The sequence below is a fragment of the Lampris incognitus genome, chromosome 10 (assembly GCF_029633865.1).
Source record: "Lampris incognitus isolate fLamInc1 chromosome 10, fLamInc1.hap2, whole genome shotgun sequence".
NCBI lineage: Eukaryota > Metazoa > Chordata > Actinopteri > Lampriformes > Lampridae > Lampris > Lampris incognitus.
The window spans coordinates 22,350,111-22,365,148 of NC_079220.1; the positions used below are offsets into that span (position 1 = coordinate 22,350,111).

Below are 15,038 nucleotides of genomic sequence, written 5' to 3' on the forward strand. Positions count from 1 at the left end.
GAGCGTTAAGCGGCTTTGTATTTTCCCACGGACGATTCGGAACTTTAAATGGCTGTCGCGCCGTTTACCCCCGGGCTGCCCGGCTAGGTTAGCTTGCTCCCGTGAGGGAGGAGGAGGATGAGCTTGCAGCTAGCTAGCCATCGAGCTGTTTATTTATATCAATGTTATGTAAGAACGGAGCCCGTTGTAGCCTAGCTAGCTCTACGGAACTGCTTTAGCGAGGAATAATGAATAACGCGCAACAAGATATGTCCCCAGATTTCGTCTTGATGCGCTTGGTGTCCGCGGCCGAGTACGACCGACTGGACGAGCCCGATGATTTGATGACCGGAGGAGGCGGCGGCGGCGGGTTCGGTCCCGTCAAAGCCGCGTTGGTTCACCACGGCAACATCAGCAACGGGTTCGATTTGGACCCTAGCAGCCCCTCGGCGGGCCTCGGCTCGGCCTCTCCGCATTACAGTTCGCCGCTCCCCGGGAAAGGAGAGCTGGACAGCGGAGTGGTGTTAACTCAGGCCCCGCCCGGATCCGAAGCGTCGCTGTCGCCTCCGCCGGGAGGTGCCGCGGACTTCTCGGCGGCGGCGCAGCACTTCGTCGACTTCCCGGGACCTCACGCACACGCACACGGCAGCCACGGTACGCGGGCGCAGCTGATGGTGTTCCAGAACCTGCTCCGGTCTGGCGACGGAATTTTAGAATGCGGTGTGGAGCAGCCGTCGCCGGCAGCCTTCCTCCACCGAGCGGTGAGCGGCGGCGGGGGGAGGGAGACGCAGCAGCCGCAACCTGCGGATTCGGGTCCGGGCAGCACAACATCCAGTGGGAGCGGCAGGGGCGGCGACACACATTGCATATCCTCCGCTGAGGACTCCATGCAACAGCAGCAACGACAGCATCTCCAGTGGCACGCCGTGTTAAAACTGTCCAAGGCGGCTTCTGATAGCGCTCAGACTGCATCACAGGGGGGGCCTGAACTGAACAATGACTCCGGTTCTGTTATGTGCCACCGACATCGCCTCCTGCTCACAGACCGGCTGGCTAAGTGGCCTCCAGGTTTCTTGGACCAGACCTTGCATTTGGGCCTCCTGGACCCTAGGAAGAATTGTCCTGCTGGGGAAGAGGACCCTGTCTTTGCCCTGGCCCAGAGGCTGGGGCAGCTAGGGCACAGCACAGACCTACGGGAAGGGAGAGAAGGGGGAGGAGGAGGATCTGGTGGTGGCAGCGGGGAGGAGATGGTCCTTGCTCTTCCTCGGTGCTCGTGTCATAGTGTTCTGGCTTCAGGTGTGGGTGGCATGGGGCCCGGTGAGGACCCGAGTGAGACCAGTGATGCTCTGTTAGTGCTTGAAGGTCTGGTTTCTGAAGAGGTGGGTGGAGTGGGGGAGGGAGGGAGTGACAGGGGAGTTGGGGAGATGGGGAACACAGAGAAGGGAGAGAGAGCTGGAGGAGACACATTGGGTGGAGCAGGGTGTGTGTTCTCTAGTGGGACTTTAAGTGGTTTGATGCGACAGGTTCACAGATTGGCAGAGGAGGCTGGTGTTTGTACAGAGCAGACCTGCCGTTCCTCATTGGCTGTTCTGGGCCCTACAGTGTCCTTACCCTTGCCTGCTACCCCACTGGTAGAGCTTCACCCCACCACCAGTACGCCTGCTCCCACTCTCTATGCCCCTGTCCGGCCGCAGACCTCCCAGACCACAGTAGCCCTTGCTGGGCTACAAGTCCTGCCAGACACCCTTCTCTCCTCCAGTCCCAACTCCATCTCCAGGCCCCAGCATCAGCACCAGTCTCGCTCCCAGCCCCAGAGCCGTGCCACTACCCCCAAGCTGGGTATCCCCCCTGGGGGAGCGGGTAGGGCAATCTCTCCCCTCGTTGTCTTGGAAGGGGAGGTTGGTGGAGGGGGAGGGGAAGGACAGAAGACACCCAGGGGCAAATCAAGGAAGGGTGGGTCCCTGAAGGTACGACTTAGCAAGTTGTTCCGAACCAAGAGTTCTAGTGGGGGTTCGGGGGGCCTGCTGGACAAAAGGCCTTCCCTGGCATCGTCCACGTCCTCGGGGGGAAGTCTGCTCGATGTGTGGGGATCCACCTCCAGCAACGCAGAACAGGACAGGTAAGGGGAATGAGGGAATAATACCGAAAGCCGGGTCAAATGAGACAAAAGTTAGAAAGTTTTACTGTACAGAGAAGACATAACTATGGAAATTATGGCAGCAGTTAAAAAAGTTAGCTCAATCTCTAGGTAGTCAGTATATTCACATTCTAGCTTAGTTAACACTGAAAGCTGTTGGAGGATGTAGACATAGTATACCTTCATTAGAAAATAGATTTTCACATAGTGATTTCACTGGGTGAGCTACACATGGAACACGTATAATACAAATTTGTAAAGATGTTATCTATATACACTCTTATAATTCTCTGTTAAAACAGTCTGCATTGTATGTCTAAAAAGTGGAAATAGTTAATGTTATTAATCACTGCATTTAGGAAGTAGTATGACAGATTTACAAGTTAGTGGACCTTAACTATACAATAGTTGTTCACAGCAAAGGATTTTTAATTGAAAGAAGTAATCAACACTGATATATGCATATCTATATTATGTTTATACAGTATACTATTTTTGCACGTACCATCACACCCTGAGCTACTTGAAGAACTAGAACCAAACCACTCTATAATGGCTACAGCTGCCTCATTCCCAAGTTTGTCAGCATAATGAAGTTGGCAGCAGTTGAACTCTTGTTCACTTTTTTTAATATTCAAAATCTGAATCTCTTAATAAGCCAAGTTAGTTTGCATGTACAGGGCTTATGACTGGTGGAATGCTCACTTTGAGGCTGCTCATTGCGTTTTATGCTCCCATAGCAGGTTTATGGACATATTGCTGGGATCTGCTGAGGGATCTCCCCATTGGGAAGTTAATTTGTCAATAAACCCCCTCTTCATGGGCACAACAGCTAGTACGCCTTCTCTAATTTTGCTGTGTATGTGTTAATTCTTCTGTCTTGCACCTGCCTTTACTAGCTGAGTGTGTATGCGCTATGCACCTATGCCCACAGACACTACATTTTAATGGAGGACCTCTAAGTATTTAGTTTTGTTAGGCAAGGAGGCTCAAGTGAATAATAGCTATCTTCTGTATGGAGCTGAAAAAGCAAGTAAGGAGCAAGACTATGTGACAGCCTCTCCGTAGCCCCAACTGGGATCAGGTTTAGCCAAGGTTCAGGTTTACATTGTTACGTGTCCCATTTTTCTTGCCTGTAAGGGTAGTGAAGCCAACAACGGTTAAGCCTAGACATACCACAATCAATGGTTTGAATACCAGATAACTTGTTTTAGCACAATCAGAATGTTCATTTGTCAAGTACCTTTTCACACGTCATGAATTTTGAATTAGTTGCATTCTTAACTGTGACACTTGGACATCCGACAAAATGGAAGAAAAGTAATATAAAAAGTAATATGAGTAAAAAGAAGTGAAAAGCAGTGTTGAAAAGGAAAGTGATAAATAATATGTATCCAGCTCAAGTTTTATTACAGTGCTGGTTGTCTGACGACAAACTTTATGCAGGCATTAGGGAATGTTAAAGCGTTGCCAGGTAATTTTTTAAACTTAAATATGTCATCATTAAGTTAATTTTGGTTGCATTGTGTGATGACTGTGGGAGAAAGGCACGATTGCTGTTCAACGTCTTATATTCGCTATATAAATATTGAATAACATTGACTATGTAATTTGTCTGCCACTGGGCTTGAAACCTTCCGGGAAATATCGGGATTGCTTTATGGCACACGTGTAAACATAGCAAATCAATAATCTTGGGTACGTAGGTTTTATTTTTTATTTTTCTACTTCAAATCAGTGTGCTCTTTAACATTTGTCTTTATGTAGAGCGTTCCACTAAAATGAATGACCAATTTGTGCAAACATACTTGGCTGTCAATACACTTGAACTTTTATGTCACTTTAGTGCAGAGAGGCTTTGCCGGAGCATGTATTTGTGCGATATGGGTTGATAGGTTATAGTCAAGTATGGTTTTTGAGACAGTGGCACTGATGAAAAGACAGGAGGTGGAGCTGGAGGTGGCAGAGTTGAAGATGCTAAGATTTTCATTGGGAGTGACGAAGGACAGGATTAGGAATGCGTATATTAGAGGGACAGCTCAGGTTGGACGGTTTGGAGACAAAGCAAGAGAGGCAAGATTGAGATGGCTTGGACATGTGTGGAGGAGAGATGCTGGGTATATTGGGAGAAGGATGCTGAATATGGAGCTGCCAGGGAAGAGGAAAAGGGGAAGGCCAATGAGGAGGTTTATGGATGTGGTGAGAGAGGATATGCAGGTGGCTGGTGTGACAGAGGAAGATGCAGAGGACAGGAAGAGATGGAAATGGATGATCTGCTGTGGCGACCCCTAACGGAAGCAGTCGAAAGTAGTAGCAGTAGTAGTACTGGTAGTCAAGTAGAGCAACAAGTCTGAGGTAGCAGCTGTCAACACCAGCAAAGTACTTAGTGTCAGAGTAAAGAATAACCTGTTGGGTATAACAGCTGTAACACAAGGGTTACCATTGCATAAGTACTGTTTGGGTAAGTTTAATTCAAAGTGACGCACATATGCAAGAGTTAGACAGTGTGAAAGATTGCCAACTGGCTCCCAGATTACCACAAAAGTTGGCATGGTAACCAATTCCATTTTTGGCAAAGCCATGCACTGTGGGAATCAGCAGAGTTGGAAAAACGTCTTTGACCAATCACATTGCTCTGGCTGAATATATTTCTTGTATAAATGATTGATGGGTGACGTGCCCAGGTGTTAGAGGCCCATCATTTGATCCCTAATTTTTTTTCCCGCTCAGGACACATAACTTTAATGCTGTTGTTTTAAGGTATCACCGTTCTCCTGTCATTGCTTGGTCGCAATGGTAGTACGAGCTGGTGGGAATGCAGCATCTTCTCTCAGTGATAAGTGTAAAGCTGTTCAATTTGCTCATATTGCTGTGGTGATATCAAGCAGTGTCTGGTAGGGACATGAAAAGGAATTTTTAGACCACTGCGAACTTGAATGGTCTCTTCAATGTCACAACTCCAATCTGCACACTTGGAAACATTTCTTAATGCCTGATTCAAAGGGCCGTCGTTTCAAAGAGTTGCGGCAGATAGAGTTAAAGGCAGCCTCCTCTCTTTGCTCTCAAGGCTTTATTTCTGTCTTTCTCTCTGACTTTTCCGTTCTGCCTCTTTCCAGCTTGCTGTGTTTCCCTGTCTTCTGTCTTTCTCTGTCTCTCTATGTCTCCGTTTCACTCACGCGCTATCAGTCTCACTCTGTATTTCAGGATGACAATCTGTTCCCCGGTCTGTCCCCATCTCTGTTTCTTCATGTCTGTTTGTCTCCAACGCTGTCCCTCTTAGACTCAACCTCACTCTCTCTGGTTGTTTCTCTGTCCTTTTGTGTGTCTGCGTATCTGTCTTTCAGATATGTCCTTTGATGTGTTTGTCCTTTTGCATAGTAGTTTGCCTGTGAGGTCTGTTGAGGGGTTTATGTGTCCGAGTCAGTGAGGTTATGTGTGCATTTGCATGTATTTGAGAGGGGAAAAAAAGTTCTGTTTTGTGAAAGTGTCCTCTACACCAGGGCTGAATTGAATGATTACTGTAAAGGACAACATCTCCGTCCCCACTGTCCTTTCACTTCTCCATCTCTCATTTTCCCTGTTCCTGGTCTGTCCCTTCTTCACTCTTCCCCTTCCCCACGGTTCCCTGCAACCCTGGGTAAGGATAAGTGGTTTGGATAATGGATGGATGGATGGGTATGTTTTCATTTATTCTCTCACAGTTTTATTAGCCAAATGAGTTTGCACAAACAAGGAAATATAACATGCTCACTGAAGCAAGAGAAATGATGAAAAAATAAAATTAAAACATTTGGAAGTCATTTGTCTGTTCTTTTCAGGATGCGCGCATCTCTGTTGGAGTCAGATTGCTTGATGGGAAGCTATACACTGATCAGCCAAAACATTAAAACCACTGGAGGTGACATGAATAACGTTGATTATCTTGTTACAACCCACAGAAGAGCTACTATAGCTCAACTTGTTGAAAAAGTTAATGCTGGCTATGATAGACAGGTTTCAGAACACAGAGCAAGTTTCAGAACACAGAGCAAATACACAGCAAGCTGTATTCTGAAATACAGCTTGCTGCGTATGGGGCTGCATAACTGCAGACTGGTTAGAGTGCCCATGATGACCCCTGTCCACTGCTGAAAGTGCCTTCAATGGGCACGTGAGCTTCAGAGCTGGATCATGAAGCAATGGAAGAAGGTGGCCTAGTCTGATGAAGCACGTTTTAGTTTACATTATATGGATGGCCATGTGCGTGAGTGTCATTTACCTGGGGTAGAGATGGCAACAGGATGCGCTATGGGAAGAGGGCAAGCCAGCAGAGGCAGTGTGATGCTCTGGGCAATGTTCTGCTGGGAAACGCTGATTTTTGGCATTTATGTGGATGTTACTTTGCAAGTACTGCCTACTTAAACATTGTTGCAGACCAAGTGCACCCCTTCTTAGCAATGGTATTCCCTGATGGCAGTGGTCTTTCAGCAGGATAATGCGCCCTGCCACACTGCACACATTGTTCGGGAATGGTTTTAGGAACATGACAGAGAGTTCAAGGTGTTGCCTTGGCCTTCAAATTCCTCAGAGCTCAATTCGATCAAGCATCTGTGGGATGTGCTGGAAAAACAAGCCCGATCCATGGAGGCCCCACCTTGCAACTTAAGCCGGGATCAGACTACACAATATTTTTGTCTTTGACGATGGTCCCCATGCCAGATTAGGTAACCATAGTGCCATAAATCCTTGCTGTACCTTGGCCGGGAGACTGGCAACACTACAGATATGACCCCGACCAGTCATTGTATGCTGCCTTTCATAATTTTGCACGAGTTCATAGGTTGTCAGGGGGAAGGGTCAAGAGCTTGTCAGTCATGGCTACAGGAACGTTATGTGTGATGCTGGTGGTCTTGTTTAACGAAATGAAAAACAAAAAGGGAAAAAAACGATTGTGGACACTGTTGCAGCTAGTGCTACTGGGGCATGATAACCTAGCATAGCTTAACCAGCTACTCACCGGGTTGCTGAAGTGCCTCTGCTATTTAATGCCAACATTTAGCCTATCTTTTTTGACTCCGTCATGGTCCTTCCTCGAGGAAACTTCAAAAAGGCAGGTGTATTGTTGCCACTGCTTAACAAACCTTCCCTCGATTTTGTCGTTCCACCTGACAGCAGCAACAGCAGCATTGCTTTCTCTTGGCGATGTTTACATATGTTCACCAGAGAGCACTCTGTCATTCTATTGGTCAACGTCAAGGAACACGTCAAATGAGATGTCAGGCTAGGCAGGAAAATACAAAAAATATTTGTCAGGGTGTCATGGGGTGTCCCAGCCGCCACATCGCTGTTCTTCAATTATGTCACACTACACAGGTAAAGACGCCCGTTTGTCATTTCCAACATTCATAATCGGCCCTGACGCTGGAAATTTGTTGGCGACGACAAAATCGTGTCAAAATCAGGTAGTCTGATCCCGGCATTAAAGGAATTAAAGGATCTGCTGTTAGCGTCCTGGTGCACGAGGGGGACATACACAATATTAGGCAGTTGGATTAAATGTTTTGGCTGATCGATGTATGTTTTAAACATAGTATATAAAGAACTGCATATATACAAGGTAGTATATGAATTCATTAGTGGGCAGAAAAAAGATAAACTAGGAAACACTGTGTCTTCTATACAGTATGTACGTATATAGTCTCTGATAGAGCCTGTTTAGTTTGCACATATGGAAAGCTGTAGAGTTCAGTAAAAGAAACGTGTACAAATCTAGAATGAAACGCACCTGGTCCCAAGCTTTTTCAGTGGTTTGAAGCAGTGTAGAGAAAATATTGCATTGGGATTTTATATTATTTCCTGTTTAGTTTCTGGTTTTGGAATGGAAACCATAAAATTTTGCAAGAATTTGAGTTCGTCCATTCACAGAAAACTGCAGGTCCTCTGGGGCCCAGAGTGCCTGGAAAACAAAGCCTTTATCTGCCTGGATCCTCAGTTGTGGACCTGGATGCTCCTCTGTGATACATGATTATTCTAGGGTGACTTTAAGGGAGCAATTTAATGTTCATCTGTTATGGTGCTCTGTCCCACATCCTCAGCAGTCTTTATTACATGTTACCTGTAATGTTAGCAGTATCAGGATCTTATCTTTTTCTATTGTAATGCTGACTTTAAGTTGGCAGGCAGCCTGAAATTTGAAAGTCTCCATTATTTCTCTTTGTCTTTCTGTCTTTTCTCTGTCTGCTCTCTTCCCCTCTTGCCCTGTCTTTTTGGCCTCTGTCTCTGTCTTTGTCTCTCAACTTGCCTCTCTATCTTCTTCTTTCTCTCCCTTTCTCCCTTTCTGTTTGTCGCTCTTCTTTTTCTTTATTCCTCTCTCTCTCTCGCTCTCTCTCGCCTGTTCTCTCTCTCTCTTACCCCCCTTTCTCGCTCTCATGTTAGGCTGCAGGTCTCCCGGCCCCAAAGTGCCTTCTCACCAGTGCCCTTCACTCCTGCCTTCACTGGTAAGTGTGTGTGTGTGTGTGTGTGTGTGTGTGTGTGTGTGTGTGTGTGTGTGTGTGTGTGTGTGTGTGTGTGTGTGTGTGTGTGTCGGTGTGTCGGTGTCGGTGTGTCGGTGTGGTGTAGGTATTTTTACCTGACATTGTGTGTCCATGGTTATGGGTATTTCAATTTTGGTGTTCAGGGACATTGTGCTCTTGATCACTACAGCCGCTGGAGACACCTCGTTTCCTACATTTCCTCATGTTTTTCTACTTTTTGCACAGCCAGAAATTTCAACCAAGTATTTAAACCTGTATTAAGTCTTGTTTTTTTCCCCTCAGAACAAGGGAATTATACCTCCCACTATTATTTGGAATTCATATCACTTGATTTTGTTATCTGTCTACTATGGTAACTAGATCGAACAGTGGCCTAGCTTGGAATGAAAAAATTGCGAGAGAATGAATGCAAGAATTAGAGTAGACCTCAGAATTTTAAAAATTATGAACTTTCAAACCTTTTTGGACATGTGTAATTTCAGTCTCTTTGCCTATCCTGGGAGGCATTTTTCTGTGCCTTCACTTTTTCCTGTGACCAGAAGCCTGCCAAACTGACTTGTAGCTGATCTTGGTCAATCTCGTGTAGGAGACAATCCAATCTCTGTACACAGGATTGCCCAATAAGCTGTCATCGCATTAGTGGCGGCTCTAGCATGTTTTACATGGGGTGGCAAGGGGGTGGTAGGAGGTCTTGGAAGGGTGCTATGGGGGGGTGATGTAATTCTCCCCCCTTCTGGAGAATTTATTTTTTAATATATTAATAGTTGAAAACAATCGATATACTTCAGCGGGGCCTTAATGAGGTGATTTTAATCCAAATTAAAGGCTCTATTGACAAAATAATCACTGTGATTTTTTTTGTGGGGTATTTTAGATAAATGGGTTGTTTTGATCAGAATAGAATTAAAATTGAGTGAGCGATTGAAAATAAATTGACTATTTTTCTAAAGAGAACTGGGGTTAATTTCCCATGTATGTGCGCATGACTCGGACATACTTTCTTTCTTTTTTGGGGGCCCCCCTTTTCGCCCTAATTGTATCCGGCCAATTACCCCACTCTTCCGAGCCTTCCTGGTTGCTGCTCCACCCCCTCTGCTGATCTGGGGAGGGCTGCAGACTACCACATGCCTCCTCCAATACATGTGGCATCGCCAGCTGCTTCTTTTCACTTAACAGTGAGGAGTTTCACCAGGGGATGTAGCACGTGGGAGGATCATGGTATTCCCCCCAGTTCCCCCCCGAACACGCGCACTGACCAACCAGAGGAGGTGCTAGTGCAGCGACCAGGACACATACCCACATCCGACTTCCCACCTGCAGACACGGCCAATTGTGTCTGTAGGGACGCCCGACCAAGCCAGAGGTAACACGGGGATTTGAACAGAGATCCCCATATTGGTAGTCAACGGAATAGACCACTACGCTACCTGCCACTTGGACATACTTGAAACAAAATATAAGTAGTGGTCATTAACATTATTACCATTTTTATCATTGTCATTATCATAGTTATTAATTATTACAATTATTATTCTCAAAAGTCATTGAAAAGCCTATCCTCAGAAGAAAACTGTGTTTGTTTCAGAGAAATGAATTATTAAGTTGTCATTGCACATATTTTTTTACATGTACTATACATATACAGGCCCTCATTCATGCTACTGGCTTCTTTATTGTTTCTAGACATAGGCCTAAGATAGGCTTCTATGGCTTATTGGTGCATATTCCTTCAAAACGATTTGATTTCTTCAAGTCTAATTTGTCTATTGGTATTGTATAGAACACTGCTGAGCTCTGATTGGTCAGCATCATTGAACTCATCACGGGTGCCATCAAACTTGTGTCCAAAGCTGCAGCATGAGGTGAACAAAGAGGTAAAAAGAGTTCTGATATGCCAGTCTTTCTGTCTGGGCATTACAAGGTGTTCTAGACATCACATTGGTTGTCCTTCACCATGTCAACACGACACAGGATTAAATGGCTGATTGTCATCCCTGACGCTCATTTATGCTGACGCTCCGCATCTGTTGGATCAGGCATTATCGGTGTGATTTCATTAAGTTGAGGAGGCTGTGAGTCAGTCAAAATTGTACAGTGTGTGTGTGTGTGTGTGTGTGTGTGTGTGTGTTTGTGTGTATGGGGGGGGGGCCTTAAAGCAGACCTGCGGGATATCTTAGCAAAATGTATTTAAAATGTGATGCTTTGCAACTAGTAGAGAGAGTGCAGTCCCGGCTTTCAACCCTGAACTCAGGGGCCCTTCACTTGGGTGGGCTGTTTCAAATAGTCAGGCAGCCCCGTACTTTCTGGTTTACCGTTCCACTATCAAAGTTGGTAGGATAGTGGGAGTGAACTTTGGCCTGGCTTACTGCAACACTAACATGGACTTTTGATCTGAAAGACAAACCTGACCAGGCGTGCGGGAAGATGTTTTAAGTAGGGGGGGCTGCCAACTAAAATGAAAAGTATTGTGGCGAGCCGGCATGAAAGAATAAATCGCAAGGCAGAGATCTCTTTAATCACAACTCCCGTGCCCCCATACACCACATGACCCCGGGAGTGCTGTTTTATTCACACCGGCCAGAACGGACCAGAACTGACAACAATGTAATGAGTCCTCCCTCCATGTGCCAAGTGGCGACATCAGTCCCAGTCATGGTCCTACAGTCAATTAGTCAGTAAACGGTCTCCTACTTAGTCTGAGTCGAACCCCCAAAACAGCAACACAAGAATAACCACAACATGAAGACCACATGGTTAAACACAATTTAAAATCTAACTTTTAACAGTCCCATCAGCCATTGCGCTTCCCCAGCACAGAACTGCCGACAGTCAGAGCGACCGCCTCCCTCGGTCGCTACAATATGACATTATTGTTTGTTTGTAAGGTGTGTGTTTAGCAGATTTGGAATGGAGTGTTTACTCACTTTATTATTAAAAATGTACATTTCACGCAGCCCTAGCCCACTGTTTTTTTTTTTTTTTGCATTTGCATCTTAGGAAAAGTTAGGCATACTGCTGGGTCCAAGATTTTACACAGCCACCTGCCACTACTGGGTGTGTGGTGTGTGTGTGTGTGTGTGTGTGTGTGTGTGTGTGTGTGTGTGTGTGTGTGTGTGTGTGTGTGTGTGTGTGTGTGTGTGTGTGTGTGTGTACCCACCACTAGGGAGAGCTGCAGCCCCCCTCCCCTTCCTGCGCTAATGAACCTGACTGGTCATAACACATCATTCAGTGTACTAATGTACTATTATTTTCAACAGAATTTTTTTTTTTTTAGCAATGCTATAGGACCAAAAAACAACTCCATCTGAATGGCCACTTCCAGTTCTCAACTGTTACCAGCTCTCCTTCTGCTGTTTGAACTCTGCTTCTCTGCTCCTCACTAACCTTTGTCAGCTTCATTCTAACACTTTGTTCTCCTCTTGTTTGATCTTGTTTTTTTGTTTTTCTTTTCTCCTCTTGCTTCCTTGCCTCTTTCTCTATTCCTCTTCTCTCGGTTTGTGTGTTTGATGCAGGTGAGACGGTGTCGCTAGTTGATGTGGATATTTCTCGGAGGGGGGGCACCTCTCTGCACCCCCCAACCCCCCCTCCCCCACCCAGACGGAGCCTCAGTCTGCTTGGTACTCGTATTTTCTTTATGTCCGTCTGCTCATCCATGTTTATGTCTTCCTTTCATTCCTTTTTGCCCTCTGTGTTTATTCTTCCTCCTTCGTCCTCAAGAGCAATTTAGGGACATAGGGCCAAAAGAGTTATTTTTAACTTTGTCAGTGAACGTGTTGTGAAGTGTCAGGTTCAAAATATATTTGACATATCCACAATTTAACCCAATTATTGACTTGTGGAACATAGTAGACGTTTTAAATGGTTTCTCTAGAACAAATCACCTTTTTTTAGAAATGGCCAAAATTTACCAGTATTTGGATGGCAATTGTTTCCTGCTCCATATAAATGTGACTGCAGATGTTAACGTGAATGTACAGAGAAGATAGATATAAAACAAAAACTTGGATGAATACAATAGTGAAATAATGATCTTGTTGTTTTTCATTAATCCAGATGACTTTGGTGGGCCACCTCAGCAGCAGGGGCCTTTCCTAGAGCATAGTGTGGGAGCCTCAATGCAGTCGCTCCCCCCACGGCCCCTGGCCCTGCCCCAATCCCTCAGCACCATCCAGCACAGTCTCAGCCTCAACGGTAAGTCTCTCTTGCTCTCTCGCTCTCTCTCTCTCTCTCTCTCTCTCTCTCTCTCTCTCTCTCTCTCTCTCTCTCTCTCTCTCTCTCTCTCTCTCTCTCTCTCTCTCGCTCTCTCTCTCTCACACAAACACACACACACACTTGTTTTTTTGTTCTTGTGATGACCCTCATCGACTACATTCATTTGCTACTCTGAAAATCCTAACCTTAAATGAACATACTGCTGTTCTTGCATTACTCCTGACCATTTTCCGAAGAATACAATAGGTCTCCCCAATCAATCAATCAATCAATCAATCAATCAATCAATCAATCAATCAATCAATCAATCAATCAATCAATCAATCAATCAATCAACCAATCAATCATTATCCCACTCTTCTGAGCCATCCCGGTTGCTGCTCCACCCCTGCAGACACCACATGCCTCCTCCGATACAGCCGCTTCTTTTCACCTGACAGTGAAGACTTTTGCCAGGGGGACATAGCGTGTGGGAGGGTCACATTATTTCCCTCCAGTTCCCCCTCCCCCCCTGAACAGGCGCCCCGACTGACCAGAGGAGGTGCTAGTGCAGTGACCAGGACACATACCCACATCCGACATCTCACACGCAGACATGGCCAATTGTGTCTGTAGGGACGCCCGACCAAGCTGGAGCTAACACAGGGATTCGAACCGCGATCCCCGTGTTGGTAAGCAACGGAATAGACTGCCACGCCACCAGGACACCCACAGAATACCATTTTCCGTCCATCCATTTTCCGAACCGCTTATCCTGCTCTCAGGGTCGTGGGGATGCTGGAGCCTATCCCAGCAGTCATTGGGCGGCAGGGGGGGAAACACCCTGGACAGGCCACCAGACTATCACACAGGGCCAACACACACACATCCAGGTCATGGTTATCCAAAGGAATTTAATCGAGTGCAACTGGACTTGGTATATATCCGTGAAGACGTTTCGCCTCTCATCCATGAGGCTTCATCAGTTCGTGCCTTTCTGGTTAGACCAAGCTAGTCTGACTGACTGGTGATGAAACTCAGATATTTATCCTCTTTGGAGTCGTTATCAGAGCTAATGATGTCAATGGCTCTTTGTGTTCCGATGTTTAGCAACGCCCGTCGTTATCAGAGGTATTGATACCCTGGGGCTTGAACTCAGGACTTTCTTACTGTGAGGTGACGGCACTAACCACTGCGCCACTGTGCCGCCCCCACAGAATACCATAGTTTTGTAATGTTAAAAATGTATTTGTCCTACCTTCCAGGCAGCCATTGGTTTCCATTCATTTCAGTACATATAAAAATCAAGTTTCAGAGACTTGAAATGTGCTTGAGACGTGCAAATTCATCACTGTCAGTTACATTATTGTTGCAGGATAATTATGTTGGAAGTGTGGAATGATTTGAGAAGTTGTGCTTTCCTAACTCTGTGACAAAACATTTTAACACACATGCACAGCTGAATGTATTTGTCCAGAAAGTAGTCCTTGGAACAAAGACTGTTTTACAAGTGACATTCAAATGTCCATGACTTCTTCATGGCGACAGTAACATTTGCTTGGGGAGTGGAGAATTTTATGGTGGATTTATCTCCTGAACGTTTGAATTAAAGAAAATACAGATACTGTAGATATTATAAAAAAATCTAAAACACTATGGTATGCTTTGGAAAAAGGTCATGAGAAATGTAAAGTATATGCTATTAATAGTAAATGGCCTAAAACGAGCAAAAACACTAGTATGGCCATTAAACCAACAGAACCAAATAATTGTCATCAATATTATGTAATATTATTAATAGTAATGTTTAATTGTAATAATGTGACTGATAATTGGCCGCGATGATGTTACTAATTTTTACTTAACATCGCATTTGTCAAAACAAAGTTACAAGTACCAAGCATCTAAGGAAAATAACTGAAGTGGATTGATATAATACATAAAAGTAATCACATAAAGCACATACAACAAAAATCTCAGCCAAAGCGAAAGATGGAATATGGAAAATGCTATCAAAGATTGACTAAGTAAAAGCCAAGAGTTCAACTCTCAAGAGAAAAGAATGTTTAAAAATGTTTTACAAAGTTGAGACTGACTTCGCCAGCCTGATCACTATAAGGAAAGTTGTTGTGAACCCCTACAGCAAAAGCCCCGTCACGTTCTTTCAAATGGTAAATTTTTGGTTGGTAAATTTTTGTTCAACAAAGTAGCCTGATACA

At 45.2% G+C, this 15,038-nt stretch overlaps 1 protein-coding gene across 1 annotated transcript in view; it reads left to right on the forward strand.

The window, feature by feature from the left end:
- Positions 1–227: 227 nt before the first annotated feature.
- LOC130119444 (uncharacterized) overlaps positions 228–15,038 on the forward strand; it is a 33,235-nt gene continuing 18,424 nt past the window's right edge. The window contains exons 1-3 of the mRNA XM_056287946.1: positions 228–2,098; positions 8,531–8,592; positions 12,682–12,819. Of these exons, the coding sequence (XP_056143921.1) occupies positions 228–2,098; positions 8,531–8,592; positions 12,682–12,819 (2,071 nt within the window). The remainder of the gene's footprint in view (positions 2,099–8,530; positions 8,593–12,681; positions 12,820–15,038) is intronic.